The sequence below is a fragment of the Macaca thibetana genome, chromosome 1, assembly GCF_024542745.1.
Source record: "Macaca thibetana thibetana isolate TM-01 chromosome 1, ASM2454274v1, whole genome shotgun sequence".
Taxonomy (NCBI): Eukaryota; Metazoa; Chordata; class Mammalia; order Primates; family Cercopithecidae; genus Macaca; species Macaca thibetana.
The window spans coordinates 73,538,274-73,555,558 of NC_065578.1; the positions used below are offsets into that span (position 1 = coordinate 73,538,274).

Consider the following 17,285-nt stretch of genomic DNA (forward strand, 5'->3'; position numbering starts at 1 on the left):
TGTTTTTTTCAGCTCTGATGAAGCCTTCAGTAAAGTCAATTTAAATTACCGCACTGAAAATGGGCTGTCTCTACTTCATTTATGTTGCATTTGTGGAGGTGAGTATTGAAACTAAGTACTTCTTAAACTGGTTATATGTGTATATCATCAGTGACTTGAGCTGCTTAATAGTCAACAAGAGAATTCTATTCATGCTCAATTTTCTCTTCTGCTTTGCCTTTTCCAACCTTGATAATCTCAGTTTAGGCAGTAACTATCAGGCAGAATATTCCAATTGATTTAGCTTTAAATTTAAGCTTCATTGTGTTCCTACCGGAAACCAAGTCACTCAATTTGCTTGGAAATCAAAAATCTGTTTTCAATATTGGGCATGCCAGTCAGGGATTAACTTAAATTCAGAAGCAGTTAAAGATTCCCCCAAATAGCATCAAGCAGTTGCTTCACAATCTTCAACAAGGGTATGTGGAAAAGTGACAAATGCCAAAGATAAAATCTAAAAGTAAGGATTGATCAAAGTGAAGATTAAGAGTTTAATCTGGCTTACACTTAATTTGTTTTGTTTATTAATGTATCTCAAGCACTTTGAATGGTGCCTGGCATATAATATCCACTCAGTAAAGTTATTGAATTAATGAATGAACCATTAATATTTATTTTGCTAACCCAAACTAAATTCGTTGAACTTAACTTCTTAAAATGGAACAGAAATGTGTGTCAACTCTAACCATATTCCTTAACCATTTCTCCCAAACAAACCAAACAGACTCTACTTAACAGATTGTTCTCTCAACTTTAAATGTGCCTTCCCAACCTTGGTTATATCCTTCGTATTTCTTTGATCTAAATAAGCTCTACTGTTAATAATGTTCAGATAAATCCTCTACAACTAGATTTTTTAATTTAAGCTTTTTCACTAATAGTTTATTATGGTGAATCGTCTTATGTGTTTATGTTTCAAAACCATCCGATGATGAGGATACTAAATAAAAAAATCTAAGACGAAGAATCAAAATACACAGCATTTGAATAAAGTTTTATAAACGGAAAAAACGGAAAAGAAATATCCCCTGCTAAGTAAGGTTGCCAATTAATAGAAAACTTTACAAATGGCCTGCAGAACGGCAGCTTGACATTTTTAAACAGCTGTATGGCATTTATCATTAAGTCAAAGAGAGTCTTAAACTCACCCCATCCCCACAACGATTTAGCCTTCTTTCATTTTTCTCTTTAAGGCAACAAATCACATATTCGAACTCTTATGTTAAAAGGGCTCCGCCCATCTCGACTGTCAAGAAATGGATTTACAGCCTTGCATTTGGCAGTTTACAAGGTATGACACTTTAATTGCCATAATCACTGCTTTGGAACTAAGGATAATGTGTATCTTTAGGGTTGGTTTTTTTTTTTTTTTTTTTTTTTTTCCAAATTAGTAATTATGGAAAATTTTCAGTGACCAGAGGCGTTACATTACTAAAGGACTTCTTTCTCTTTATTGAGCAGACATCTTCTGTATACTAGACACATACTCCTTTTAATGCTTTCTCTATTTAGCTCATTTAATTCTCACAAGAATCCCACAAGTGAATATGATTATTCCCAAGGTTACATGGTTAGCCAGGGGTTAGCCAGGATTTAAGACAAGGCAGTCTAGTTCTGTTGCCAAAGTTCCTCATCAGAACACCATGCTGCCTCTGTGCAGAGACAGATGAGGCTGTACTTAAAGACAAAAGAAGCACATTGAAGCTGTATTTCTTTACTGCAAATTTTTCTTAAAAAACCTTTTTGCTTCGGCCGGGCGCGGTGGCTCAAGCCTGTAATCCCAGCACTTTGGGAGGCCGAGGCGGGCGGATCACGAGGTCAGGAGATCGAGACCATCCTGGCTAACACGGTGAAACCCCGTCTCTACTAAAAAAATACAAAAAACTAGCCGGGCGAGGTGGCGGGCGCCTGTAGTCCCAGCTATTCGGGAGGCTGAGGCAGGAGAATGGCGGGAACCCGGGAGGCGGCGCTTGCAGTGAGCTGAGATCCGGCCACTGCACTCCAGCCTGGGCGACAGACCAAGACTCTGTCTCAAAAAAAAAAAAAAAAAAAACCTTTTTGCTTCAGCTGTTTTTTTTTCTTATATTAGCCCCTGGCTCCAACCTAATCTCAGCACCTGATAGAATAATAAATATAATAGTGGATTGGACAAACTGGGATACTTACGGTTGGAATTGAACCTTGAGATTTTCATAAATATAAACTTATAAAATGTACAAATTATATAATATACATTGACCATTTTATAATTATAATAACAATTTCTACTTTATATTTGTTATGAGCTAAATATCATACTAAGTTAAATATACTTTAGTCATTAAAATAACTGCATATTAGGATTTATTTTACAGAAAATGCAATTAAAGACTAAAGTAGATACCTGGACAATATTAGAATAGTGATTAAAATCAAGTACAGTTGGCTCATTACTCCCAGAATCACATTTGTATATTGCGTATTTTGTTCTTTCTCATTTTCATGTGAGTCTGTAACAGAATTTTATTTCAGTTTTGTGTGTGCAGGTGTGGGAGGAGGGACAACTTTTTGCCTGTATTAGGAACCCCCTGCAATATCTCCCTCCCCCAACTGCTAGAGAGTTTGTCATTGGGAGGAAATAGGACCTTATTTTCCCATGATTTAGCTTCACAAATTCCTATAATTCATAGTGCAAATACTCTAAAGTTTCGTCTCTTTTCATGCCCAGTCAATGCCTAGTCAATTCTTCTAATTCCTTCTGGGAGAAAGCCTCACTTACGTGTTAAATTGTCTTTAATACCTGTTAATTATCCTGCTAAACTACAAAAGAGTCTGAGTTTCCAGTGTAGAAAACAGCATCTGATGTTGACTTTTCTGCTGAACGGCAGGAGGTGAAAGTAGAAGAGCTTCAAGGAACAGGAAGGTAGTGATGGATAGCCATGGCACTGTATGAAACCATGAATTCTGAACCTCACCGTCTGGGAGATTTTTTCTGTATTAGTTCATTTTACTAAGATTTAGCATGACACTGGCACACGAATGGGTTCTGAATGATTTAGTGCTACAATATTTAAAGAATATATTTCTTCAACCTCTGTTTATAATAACTAAATTTCCATTTTTAGAGTTTTCTTTGCTCTATTTTTATGTTTTCTTCTATTTTAGAGAAGGGTGCATAAACTATAGCTTTTTCACAGCAAGTTTAAATGAAAATTTAGATTCTTAGGAAACAAAGCAGGCAAAAATATTAAAAGGCCATAATAAAATGCATAGTTATTTTGCAAATTTCTTAACAAAGGTAAAAAACAAATTAAAGTTACTATTTCATTTTAAACACAAAAATAATATAAAGTAGTTGTTCACACTACCAGGCATTAAACCTAGTAACCATTAAATGCATTAAACCTACTCCTAATTATCCTTTGACAGAACTACTCCAGTAAGTATATAATTAATTTTGGGCCCAGTTCCCCACCCCCATATAGTATTAATAACCTTTTAATTTTAATATTATTTCAAACTTAAAAGAACAATTGCAAGAATAGTACAAGAAACTCCTTATCCAGGTTCATTAACGGTTTGCATTTTGTCCCATTTCCATTATTCTGTTTTTTTTAGAAGCATTTGACAGTAAATTGTATACAACATGCACTCTAGCCACTTCAGTCTTCATTTCCTAAGAACAAGAAAATTCACTTATATAACTCCAATGCAATTATAAAATAAAAAAATTGAGATGATATTAACATGATATGATATTATAATCTATAGTTCAAAATCAAATTTTATCAATTGTTCCAATTGTGTCATTTATAGATTATTTTTTCTTGTCTGGGATAGGATTCAATCCACAATCATGCATTTTCAGTTTTCTTATTTCTGTAATCTCCCTTACTCTGAAATAATCTCTCACCCAATCCTTGTATTTTATTATCTTAATATTTTTCATGCATACCACTTATGTATACATATTTTTTTTTTTTTTTTTTTTTTGGTATTGCAATCGAATTTTATTTTGTTCATAACACTTACAAAATGAATAATGTAAATATCCCATCCTTTTGTTCACTACATCGAATAGCTCTTTCAATTATACACCCTGGCATGCTGGGCCTGACTAATCGTTAGAGGAAAGGGGTCCCGATCCAGGCCCCAGGAGAGGGTTCTTGGATCTCCCTTAAGAAAGAATTCAGGGCGAGTCCACAGTGCAAAGTAAAAGCAAGTTTTTTATGAAAGTAAAGTGGTGAAAAGACAGCTACTCCATAGACGGAGTAGGACGTTCCTGAAAGTAAGAGGAGGAGTGCATCCACCCTAGGTACAATGCTCGTATATTTGGGGAGATGTGTCCTGCTACAAGGGTTTGTGATAACATTCATTTTCTTAATTACTATATTTTGCAAGAATTGATATTATTATCTTTAAAGCAAAATTAGGAATACCTTTGTTCTACAGATATCAGGATATCTGGACACTCCCAAGTCTGGATCTGTTCAGTAAACATTATTAATTTGTTCCCTTAACCATAAACATCTAGAGGTTAAGAATGCCTAACTTTCTGAGAATGTAACCCAGTAAGTCTCAGACTCATTTTCCTATTTTCCTAGCCCTCACTCAAAATGGAGTAGCTCACTCTGGTTCAAACGCCTCTGACATCATGACTGGATATTTTCTAATGAATAATCTCTGCTTTCATTAATAAAACCAAAGTAGATATTTAGCTTTTTAATACTACGTGAATGATTAATCCCTATACACCTTTTTTTGTTTGTTTGTTTTAGTTTGTTGGGTTTTTCACAGGGTTTAGTTTTATTGAGGTTTAATATGTACCGAATACAATTATCAATTTTAAGTCTACAATTGTTAACTTTTGAAAATGTATGTAATCATGTAACCATCATCACAATCATGTTATAGGACATTTCTACTGTACCAAAAAGTTCCCTCATGCCATTTTGCAGTCAATCTCCTTCTCATCTGGTCTCCGGAAACAAGTGTTTTCTATCACTATAGTTTTCTCTTTTCTAGAATTTTAAATAAATTTATTACATCCAGTATATTTTCTTTTCTATATGGTTTCTGGCATTTATCATAATGCTATTGGGATTCATCCATGTTATATATTCAGTAATTAATGCTTTTATTGTGGAATTGTATTCCCTTATATGGATATACCACAGTTTGTTTACCATTTACCTGCTGATGGACATTTTTCCAGATTTTGACCATTATAAACAAAGCTGTTTTGAACACTCACATACAGGTATTTGTTTGAACATATGTTTTTATTTCTCCTGGGAAATACCTAAAAGTCGAATTGCTGAGTCACATAATAAGTACATGCTTAATTTTATGAGAAACTACCAAACTGTTTAACAAACTAGCAATTCCTTCCTACATTCCCATCAGCAAGGTATGAGAGTTGTAGTTTTTTCACATCCTTTACATCTCTTGGTGTGGTCAGTCTTTTCTTTTTTTTTTTTTTTTTTTTTTTTTTTGGCTATTCTCTTGGATGAATTTTAGTATTTCATTATAATTTTAATTTGCATTTCCCTGATGACTAAAGAGGTTTTTATGTGCTTATTAGGAATCTTTTATTTTTTAATGTAGTGTCTGTTAACTCTTTTTCCCATTTGTAATTTTGCTTATTATTTTCTTGAATTGTAAGAGAACTTTATTCTAATACAATTCTTTTACTGAATATACTTTTGCAAAAATTTCTCTCAGTCTATGACTTGCCTTTTCATTTTCATAATAGTGTCATTTGAGGAGTAAAAGTTTTCTGCATTTTTTAACTTATGACTGTAGTGATTACAATACACTTATAGATTCTTAACATTTCATAGTCCACTCCCTGTAAATATTGATATACTTCACTTAAAATATAAGAACCTTCCATTAGTGTAGTTTCATTTTATCTTCATTCTTTGTGCCATTATTGCCATATACATTGCATCTATACATGATAAGAACCTAAATATATTATTAGAATTTTTGTGTTAAACATTTATATCTTTTAAATAAATTAACAAGAGAGAAAATATGTTTTTCAGAAGTTTGATAATAATAATCCTATGTATGGTTTTCTCTGTTTAAAGCTCTTTGAGATTCATTGAGTTTTTATACCTGTAAGTTTATGGTTTCATCAAATTCAGAAATTTTGACCATTAGTTTTTCAAATACATATGTTAGATTGTTTGATCATTTTCCACATATCACTGAGTCTGCTTTTTTTCTTCTATCTTCTTTCTTTCTGTTCTCCAAATTAGATTATTTCTAATAATCTAATTAGATTATTTCTATAACTTATTTGAATTCAAGTTCACAGACCACTTCTCTGCCATCTCCCATCTGATAATCCACCAGTGAATTAATTCATTTTGGTTATTTACTTCTCTGTTCTAGGTTTTTTATTTATTAAGATTAATTAAGTTATAATTTCAATTTCTCTGCTATAATGACACATATGTTATTTCATTTTTCCATATTTTCCTTCAAGTTTTTGAACCTATTATTAGTGACTACTTTAAATGTCCAATCTGCTGTTTTCAACATCTGGATTAGCTCAGTATTTGTTTCCCTTTCATCTTGACTACAGAGCACATTTTTCTGTTTCTTCATATATCAATTAATTTTTATCAAAAGTTAGAAATTATGTATTTTGTGTTATAGGAAATTTTTATCATGTCATCTTCCTTTAAAGAATGTTGAGCTTTTTTTATGTTTGTTTTTGTTTCATTTTTGGCAGGCAGTTGCATTTCTGGTGGATATATTTCAATCAAATCAGTCTTGATTGGATATTTTGTTAGGCTGAATCTATTTCAGTTTGAACTTAGCATCTTGGCATACCTCTTTTTTTTTTTTTTTTGGGAGACGGAGTCTCGCTCTGTCACCCAGGCTGGAGTGCAGTGGCCGGATCTCGGCTCACTGCAAGCTCCGCCTCCCAGGTTCACGCCATTCTCCTGTCTCAGCCTCCCAAGTAGCTGAGACTACAGGCGCCCACCACCACGCCTGTCTAATTTTTTGTATTTTTAGTGGAGACGGTGTTTCACTGTGTTAGCCAGGATGGCCTCGATCTCCTGACCTTGTGATCCGCCCGCCTCGGCCTCCCAAAGTGCTGGGATTACAGGCGTGAGCCACGGCACCCAGCTGCCTCTTGGCATACTCTTATTCTAGCATGTGGTTCACACTCCTGGACATGGTGCTTACTCCTAAAGTATGACTTTTTGGTATGTCACCTGAATTCCCAAGTCTTACTGAGAGACTCAGTAAAGTCTCTTCATTCAGCTGACATGAGTTCCAAAATCCCCCAGTACTGCATGACCTCCAGTATCACCACCATTCACCTTTTAGCCATAAATCAAGTGATCTTTTCTAGATCTTCCAGAGTCTTTCTCTGTGCTTATGCAGCCCAGCTCAAGGATTCATGATGGATCTCCATGCAGATTTCTGCAGTGCCCTCTCTGTGCAGCTGCTGCTTCTCAGTTACCCTGCTCCACAAATACAGCCACTTCATAATATCAGAACTCTCATTTACGCTCTTAACTCAGTGAGTCTTCCTATTATGCTTTGTGGCAGAAAAGTATTTCGGCAGAAAACCATGGAATCACACAATATTCCATGGTTGCCATGGGATATTGTGTGACTTGCTTTATATCTTTCTCTTAAAGGACACAGCTCTTTGCTCATGTTCTTCAGTGCTTGAGAACAGTTACTTCGTATATTTTGTTCCATTTTGTAGATTTTATTTACAAGTAGAGAAAGTCTATATAAGTTGTTCTGTCATGCCCATATCTACTTTTGCATTGCTTCCAAAATGATTTGAATGAAACAAAAATCTATGCTATCAGTGCTCACTTTAACACTTACTCTTGTCATTCATTGCCTATATAATGACATTCAAACTCCTAAATAAAAGACTCAAGATTCCTTAATTTATAACTTTTCTGGAATCACTTTCCATACTCTTTTCCTGTAGTTTCTGCCTGTTTAACCCTAATGGTTTTCAATGTAATGTGCATGAGAATCATATAGTAACTATATGTTTAAAATGAATATTTCCCTTTCTACTTTACTCGCATTTAACTTGTACATCTAGGGTATTCTAGGAATCTAAATTTTTAACAAACAATCTAGGAATTTTGATGTAAGCAATCTAACTCTACATATTGAGGATTACTGTTCAAGCGTGGCAACTCAAATTATGGTCATATGATCAGTAGCATCCACCTCAGCTAAAAGATTTCAGAAATGCTGCTCTCATTTCCTATCCAGCCCTATTCAACCAGTACTATTCAGGGATTTCTAGAGAAACTTAACCAATAGGATTGGCGGATCTATCTATCTATCTATCTATCTATCTGTCTGTCTGTCTGTCTGTCTGTCTGTCTATCTATCTAGAGACATATTTATTATAGGAACTAGCTCACACTATTATGGAGCCCAAAAGTCCCATGATCTTCCATCTATAAGCTGGAGAATCAGGAAAGCTGTTAGTATGATTTGGTCTATGTCCAAAGACTTGAGAACCAGGAGAGCCTATAGTGTAAATGCTAGTCTGAGTCTAAAGGCCCCAGAACAAAGATCAGTGATGTCTAAGGGCAGAATATGGATGTCTCAGCTCAAATATAAACAAATTCACCTTCCTTCTACCTTTTAGTTCTATTCAGGCCTTCCAAAGATTAGATGATGTCCACCCATATTGGTGAGGGTGATCTTCTTTACTCAGTCTACTAATGAAAATGCTGGCAGGGCATGGTGGCTCATGCCTGTAATCCCATCACTTTGGGAGGCTGAGGCAGGTGGATCACTTGAGCTCAGGAGTTTGAAACTAACAGGGTGAAATCCTGTCTCTACTAAAAATACAAAAATTAGCCTGGTGTGGTGGTGCACGCCTATAGTCCCAGCTACTTGGGAGGCTAAGGTGGGAGAATCACTTGAAGCCAGGAAGTGGAGGTTGCAGTGAGCCAAGATTGTGCCACTGCACTCCAGCTCAGCAATAGAGCAAGACCCTGTCTCAAAAACAAACAAACAAAAAAACTAATGCCTTCTGGAAATACCCTCACAGACACCCAGAAATCATGCTTTACTAGCTATCTAGGCATCCCTTAACCCAGTCAAGTTGACACGTAAAATTAAGTATCACAACCAGAATGTATATTTTTTTTAAAATCCCAGCTGATGTATTTGTAGACTAAAGTTTGAAGATTGCCATTTTGGATAACTCCATTCTTTAGGCCAAACAGTTCCACACATCTTTATTTCGTTCTTATAATTTCTTCTGCTTAAATATTTTCTAATTTATTTTCCTGATGCAAAATTATTGCTTATTTAAAACCAAGATAAATTGAATTTTCTTGAACTCGCAGACAGATATTATTGCACTCTCTTTTCAATTATTAAGTTTACATTATATTTTATTATAGCACTTATAATTATTTATTTGCATATTTCAAATGTTGGTCTGTGAACTTTGGACACTGGGACTGAGTCTTTTTCTTTGATTCCTCAGTATATGGGGCCTGTAAAGGATCCTTAAGAAATATTTGGAAATTAATGAGTGTCCAAACATTAGAAGAAACAATACTTGACATCTGTCGATATTATGTAGCTTAAGACTGTCAGCTTAGAAGCTAGACTACTTCTGTTCATATCTCAGTTATGAGACTTGCTAATTATGCATATTTAGGCAAATTGAGTTTTCCTTCTGCTCCTCAATTTTCTAACCTCTAAAATGAAGCAGATGGAATTATCTATTTTATTGTGTAGTTTAGAGTTTAAGGAAACAAATCATATGCAGTACTTAGCAAAATACCTAGCATATAGTAAGTACTTAATAAAAATTAACCATTATTATTGTTGAACTCTAACTTCGACATTTATTGGAAACTAACATGTTTTTCAGTTTGCATAGAAAAATTAAAAGAAATGGATTGGATTTTCTGGATTATTACACTCTAAAGAGATGAGAAAATGTACCAAAGAAATGGTGTCTATACTTAGATCAATGGACTCCAAACATCTTTTATCATGTACTCTATAAAATTAGCACCCCCAAATGCATACATGTGTTCATAAATTATATACATTAACAAAAAAATCAGTTAATAGCTTAAGACAAAATCTACTCTTTGGAAGACAATCAGTGTTAAAGTTTGTAGCTATACATTTATATTTCAAATAGCCTTTCTGATAATATAAAATATTTTGACAAGTTTATTACAAATATGATTAGATTAGAAAATTGATTTATATGGAGCTCAGATTGGTAGAAAAAAGTACCAGCTTTTTCTTTGCTGCTTCTTACCTTAGTAATATATATGTTGTGTATTTTCTTCACAGGACTCTCTTAAAGATATCTGCTAATTTTGTCTATTCAGTTAAAGTGTCTATTCAGTTAAAATTTGATATTAAAATTTATAAACCCACTTACTTTGGCTCACATAAGCTATGGCACATCCCCAATAACTAAAAATTTAAAAAAAAAGAGTGAAAGAGAGGCAGCTCTCAGTCCTTTCGTATGTAGAATTTTAAGTATTTGTATATTATACTTTGGGTAGTATATGTGACACATGACTAGCTGATATATGAACTGAAGCCGCCAGTGTAAATTTACATGTTAAACATGAATGAAATTTCATTCATCTTTATATATAAATGTATATAAGTAGATTTTCTAATTCTTTTTGTACCTAATGAATTTTATTACAAGATTCCTGTCACATGTATAATCCCTCTATAGGGCATACTTCTTTAGGTGGTATCTAAATTGTAATCCTAAAATGAAACACAAGACTTTGGGGAAAAAAGTGAGACCTCTGATATAGTTTAGAAGATCTTAATTGAGAAAGCTAATGAACAAAATCCTATTAGCCCATCTAATTTAGCCTTACATGTAACTCTCATTCAATATGCAGACAAGTCACTTAATGAAATTTCTTTCATGAGAAAGAAGTAGCATTTTGATTCATTAACATTTTTTTAACATTTCATATGATAAAGGCAAATATTGAATGGTAATGGTCATTTATCCCATCCTATATATTTCTTGCAAGATCTAATTCCAATCGTTCAGAAACAGAACTCATTTTATATAGGTGTTACAAAGGGGAAGGACCCGAATGGGGGAAAAAATCGAACTAAACCTATGTTGCCTGGCTTACTAGACCTACGTATTTTTTGTTACATAACTGTGCCCATCAGAAAACTCTGTTTTCTATCAGTGGCGATTTGTAGCCTGAATCATTGTATTAATATCTTTTATCTTGACTTTTTTTCCCTCTTTAGCACATATATTTGATTGCAAAGTTGAAATTTTGTTTTCAACTATCCTGAAACTAAGACCCTAAGTAAGTGTTTCATACTTTCTAAATGCTATCGATTTAGACCAAGGTTCCACAGCCTTGGCACTACTGACAGTTTGTATTGGGTAATTCTTTGTTGTGGGAGGCTGTCCTGTGCATTATAAAAATGTTTAGCAGCATCCCTGTCCTCTGTTCTCTAGACGACAGCAGCCACTTCCCTCATGCCAATTGTGAGTACCAATAATATCTCCAGACATCACCCCTGAGAGGCAAAAATCACTCCCAGTTGAGAACCACTGATTTAGAAGACAGATTACAATATTTATTAACTTAAATGGAGTTTTTAAATCTAAGTTACTTTTTTATTTGAGCAAATAAAGGTTCCTGATTAAAGATTGCATTTTCCCTAAATGGGAATTTGACGAGACAGTAATAAGAAGTACTTTGAAGAAAAAAATAAATAAATAAATAAAAAATCCCACTTTTTGCATATTTAACTAAATTCTCCAGTTAATGATGACTTTTAAACACTTTAATAGTAGATTTTCACTTAAGAAACTAGAGAAAATTTTTACTCATAAATTAGAACAATCATTAAGATAGCTTGTTTATATGCACATTTCCTTTTAGTAATGAAATATTTCATAGTCTCTTTGTAAATGAACATATTCTCAATAAAATCTTTATAGGATCCTAGCTGAAGATGGTAATTTGTAATTTATGCTTCAATTCTTATACCAGACAGTAGTATTTCCTGGAAAACCTTCCCTGATCCCTCCCAAGTTTGGGTTAGATATTGCTGCATTGTACTCTCTTAGCACCCAGTACTTATTATGCTGTGTATGCTACTGTATATTATTACTTAGCTAAATCTTTATATTTTCCTCTATATTAGGGGTCATAATCTCACATATTTTTAAGGATGACATAAGTAAATGAAAGTGTTGGATAATATAACAGAGAATGATAAATGGGAACTTAAACTCAAGACTGAATATTTTTGAGATACGAGAGAGTGGCAAAGACTGTGGTAACTTAGAAAACATATGCCTCATGTAAAGAGAATGGTCACTCTTCAGCTTCAGTTAATCATTGTCATGTAAAAATGTAGACCCATTATTTCCCTAAATTTAAGAGAATCATAAATGATGTGAAGTTTCCTAATATTTCAATGTTGGCCATTAATGCAGATTTTTAGTTATAAATACTCTACAGGCTAAGCCATATATATTTCCATTCCTCTTGTAGCCTGTTTGTAATCTCTGATAGTAATTATGAGCATCATCAAGGCAGAGATCAGATCCAAGTTGTTTATCATCTTATTCTGAGTGCTTAGGACAACCTTTATGTACACACATTAATAAATCGATGTTTTATAAGTGAAGAATGAAGTTATAGTTCTATGGTAACTGGGGAGAAGAAAAGTATTTCAAGGGAGGTAGAATCAGGTTGACAATGGGCAAAATAGTGTCCTATTTGGGCCACTAGAATGGGAAATTGTCAGATATCTCTTTAAGGGATATTTTAGTAAATTCTGGGGAGAAGAGGATATAAAACTGGGTTGAAAATAAATCGAGTTAGGGAAATGGAGGCTATAAACATTAATTACTCTTCCAAAAAGTATAAGATTGGGCAATATTTGAGGAATGGCCAGATCAGGAAGGTTACTGAAACAGCATTGTCCTATCTTTTTAAACTCTTTCTCTTTGTATAAACATAAAAGTTCAGAGTTTGTTTAAATATTATTTTTAAACTTTAAAATATATATTACGTTATAGCTAAAAACAAATTTTAAAAATTAGAATATTCATTATGCCTTTTCAAGTAGCATGTATTTACTTCCCCTGCCCCACTGCAATAGCTAGAGATTCTTATTATCCTCTTCCTGTTAAATCATCACTATATTATTAAATGAGAGATGGTTTAAGGATGTTCAAGGGCCAATTGGAAGCATGTTGCAGGGAGAAAGATATAGAAAATGAGAAAATAGAAGAAGGAGGGTTGGCAGAGGTGAGGGTAAAAAATAGGTCTAAAGCAAGAGTACAGATACTCAATCTAAGAGTATGTTACTTCTCTCTTTTTCTTTTTTTTTTCCAAAATTTCAAGCAAAGTCAAGTATTTCCACCACATTGAAACTCTTAAAAACTGATATCTTTTGTGAAAATAAATCCACAATTATTTCAACAAGAGACGTATAGGTATGAACCTTTGTGAGTGAGCAGTTATTTTCATACTGATTAATGGATACTTTCACTGGGGATGTCTATGATGCATGAGGCAGCTCTAGTCCATTAAATTTTAATGCCTGGAACTAAGTACATTTCATACTGAAGCCCTGAATAGTTCCTTGTCCTAAAGGAAAACTTAATAATATTCTTCAACACCTCCAAAATTGCTTTTTAAAAAAACTGTTTTCCTTAAAAAACACATAAACTTTAACAATTGCTATGCTAGTGAAGAAAAAATATACTTAGAGAAACATATTTTGAAAACATTTATTTATATGTCCCTATTTTATATCCAGAAACTTAGTTTTCTTTCCAAACCAAGTTCAGCTCCTTCTTGGAGTTTGTTATGACACTTCAGAGAATATTAGAGGTGAATAAGGTATTACAGAAAAGAATTTAGTCCAACTCTGTAACCCTACAGGTAAAGAAATGTAAGTATTTTATGACTAAACATCTCTTGGGACAGAGTGGGCTGAGTCATAAGGTGAATATTCTCATAGAGATAGGCCAATCTTGGGGGTGATACATTTAATATGAATATAAGCTTACACCTGTAAGTATATTGAGTTTATAAGCATTTGCACATACATTATGTCATTTGATCTTTATTACAACCTTGTAAGATAAATAAGGTAGGTATTATATTTCTTTTTATACAAATGAGGAATATAAGGTCAGGGCTTATACACGAAAGACAAATTATTAGTAGTTGAAGGATAATGGGGGGAGGGGGAAATAACATGATGTATTCAGAAAAGCATAATATTAAAAAACCGAAGACCTGATTTCAAATCCCAGTTCAGCCTCAATTTAAAGTTACATTAAAGAAACACATTTTATGCTATGGAATGTTAATTGGGTTCTCTAAAAAGTGGTCTCTGAAAAGAATATAGGAGTACAAGAGATTTATTTAAAGGTGACACCTCTGAAAGGAAAAGGAAGGAAACAGAATTGGTTATGGGGTGCTGTCAGATCCCAATACAGATCTGCTAAAATCTCTGCCAGCCCATTGAGGAGCTCCAGAGGAAAAATTGCCTATGAAAGGAGTGCCACATGGGGTAGAAATGTTGAGTCCCTTCTTTTACCACCACCTTACTCAGTCATTGACTGGGAGTAAGGACCACCCTGAGAAGAGACTGACCACAGCTCTAACGCTGCAGTGGATCTTGAAATAACTGAGAAAGCTGCCAGCGAACCACCATCCTGCCACACTCTTCATAAAGAGAGGTCTCAGTGGCATATCTATTTCTGCCACACATGAGGAAATGCTCATGATTCTACAATATATGATAAAAGGAAATTACCTATATGTAGAATTAGATCAATAGTGTCCATAATAACAATTATTATGTGTCAAGCATTGTACTAAACACATTACAACACTATCTAATTTAATCCTCACAACAATGCTATGAGAATGATACAATTGTATATTCATTTTACAGACAAAAACTTGACAGCTCAAAAGGTTAAGAAACGTGTCACAAATGTAGGAAGTGCCCATCAATATGGAAACACGAGTTTGCTTTGCTGGGGTAGCTTGTGCTCCATCTAGTTGCACAAACATACGTACATAGGACAAAGAATGGAAGGGAAAAGTACACACATAAATAATAGTGATTATATGGTATTACTGTGGGTTATTGAATTATTTATTCATTTTCTTTGTTTTTTACATTTTCTTCTCAGAGGTATTCTGGTTGCCTGTTGAGGCATAACAAACTATCCCAAACTTGGTCCTCTAACGAAACTATTTTCTTATTCTCATGGCTTCTTAGTTCAAAAATTCAGACAGGATGCTGTGTGGATGGCTTGATTCTGTTCCACAATGTTTAGAGCCTCACCTGAGAAAATGTGAATGAATGGGTTTATTCATCAGCCAGTAGACAGGAATTCTCTGGAGGCTTAACACACTGACTGGGATAACTGGAAGGCTGAACTTAGCTAAAACAGTTGATTGGAGAGCCTTCATGAGTGATGTGCCTTCTCCATGTGGACTGCATTTTCTTATACCATGGCTGACACAGGTTAGTCAGATTTGTTACATGGTAGATCAGGGATCGCAAAGCGTGTTTTTCAGCAAACAGGAAGGAAGCCGTGTGGTCTTCTATGCCCTAGCCTTAGAAAAGAAATACTCTGCTCCACGCTATTGGTCACAATCCACCCAGGTTCAAGGGGAAGGGACAATGAAAGCAAATATCTGTGGGTAGAGTATAGATGAATGCTCATAAAACCTCCAGAAAGTATATTTTGTCCATAATCAGAAGAAAGTACATTTTTATACATCAGTTTATTTTCTATACTGAAATAGAGTTGAAAATTTTTTTTGTTAATAAATACATTTTAAAAATGGATGTGATATAGTAGTAGAGGATTTGAGCTCTGTGATATAGTGGTCGCTTATCTTGACTTTATCCATAGCAATAATCACAGAGCTAACAACAAAGCAGGATATTAAGTAAGCGTTGTTTTAGAGTTTTATGGGTAGTACAGAGTTGCATTTACTACCATTACAACATGTTTTTATCCATTTACATACATTTTGGGAGATCAATTTTCCCTCAAATTCTATTTCTCAAGGATATAGCTGGAGTGCTTTTTTGTCTAAGCTTCGTTCTTCTGCACATGGATTTTCTTCTGTTTAAAAATAATAAATATGATACACACAAATACATTACAAAGAGCTTATTTATCTCACACTTATAGGATGCTTCTGTGTGTCACATTGAATAATAATGCTTTAAATTTAGCTAGAGAGTACATAAAGGAAACTTGCCAGTTCCCACAAGACTCTTCTCTAAGCAAGTCTTAACAGACTTTCTTTTAAAAACATTGCCATTAGATGTTTGTTATATATGGCAAACTGCAAGCAATAAATGAGATCAAACTTAGAGTATTTGAAACGTGCCCAATATTTGCATTTTACAGGAAATTTTTTTTCCAGGAGGTGTGTACCATATTGCTGACTCTTAAAATTATTCCATTAGGACAAAATATTCCTGTAGAGTAAGAGACTTATCAGTTAAATACAACAAAAGTATGTCCTCTCAAGTTTTTCCTTGAGACTGGATCAGGAAAACCACTATGGAAATTCAGAAGTGAAGTACTGACTTTGGAGTCCAACAGACCTGGGTTTGCATTCCACCTTTAACACTTACAAACTAAAGTTCAGTTAGCACTTTAAATTCTTTGAGCCTGAGTGACACCGGCTATAAAATAGGGTTAATAATTATTTTCTCTCATAAGTAAATTGTGAAGCTTAAGTGACAGGATATATATAGAACACTTTTCATGGAACTTGACTTATAGTAAGCAATTTATATGCAGCAATTACTGATTTATGTTTATTATCTTTAGCATAGCTGCATAAGATAAAAGTTTTATTTTGGTAGTATTCAGTTAAAAAGTATTTAGACCAATTAGAAGTCAATCTTGAGAAATCCAACCAAGGTATGAAAGGATAAATTATTACTCTTAACTTTTGACCTTACCATTTGCCCTTCTGAAGGAATCCTAATATACTTAAAAAAAATTCCACAAATATTGACTGAATAAGGAGAAAATACAGAGATACTTGAGGAAACGATAAATGTGTGTTTACTAAAACTGCCTAACAGATAAATGTTTCACATGCTCTGTGATTTATATAACATTTATTTTAATTGAGCCTAGTACAGTACTTGGCAGAAAATAGACATTTATTAATAAATATTTGTTGAATAAAACAGTATCCCTCTTT

At 33.9% G+C, this 17,285-nt stretch overlaps 1 protein-coding gene across 13 annotated transcripts in view; it reads left to right on the forward strand.

Moving 5' to 3' along the window:
* TNNI3K (TNNI3 interacting kinase) overlaps nucleotides 1-17,285 on the forward strand; it is a 301,755-nt gene that overhangs the window by 11,731 nt on the left and 272,739 nt on the right. For all 13 annotated transcript variants that reach the window (XR_007720751.1, XR_007720754.1, XR_007720811.1 and 10 more), the window contains exons 3-4: nucleotides 13-98; nucleotides 1,233-1,330. Coding sequence is in view for 10 of the 13 variants with exons in the window: in XM_050766192.1 (XP_050622149.1) it covers nucleotides 13-98; nucleotides 1,233-1,330 (184 nt within the window). In the remaining 3 variants the exon portion in view is untranslated. The remainder of the gene's footprint in view (nucleotides 1-12; nucleotides 99-1,232; nucleotides 1,331-17,285) is intronic.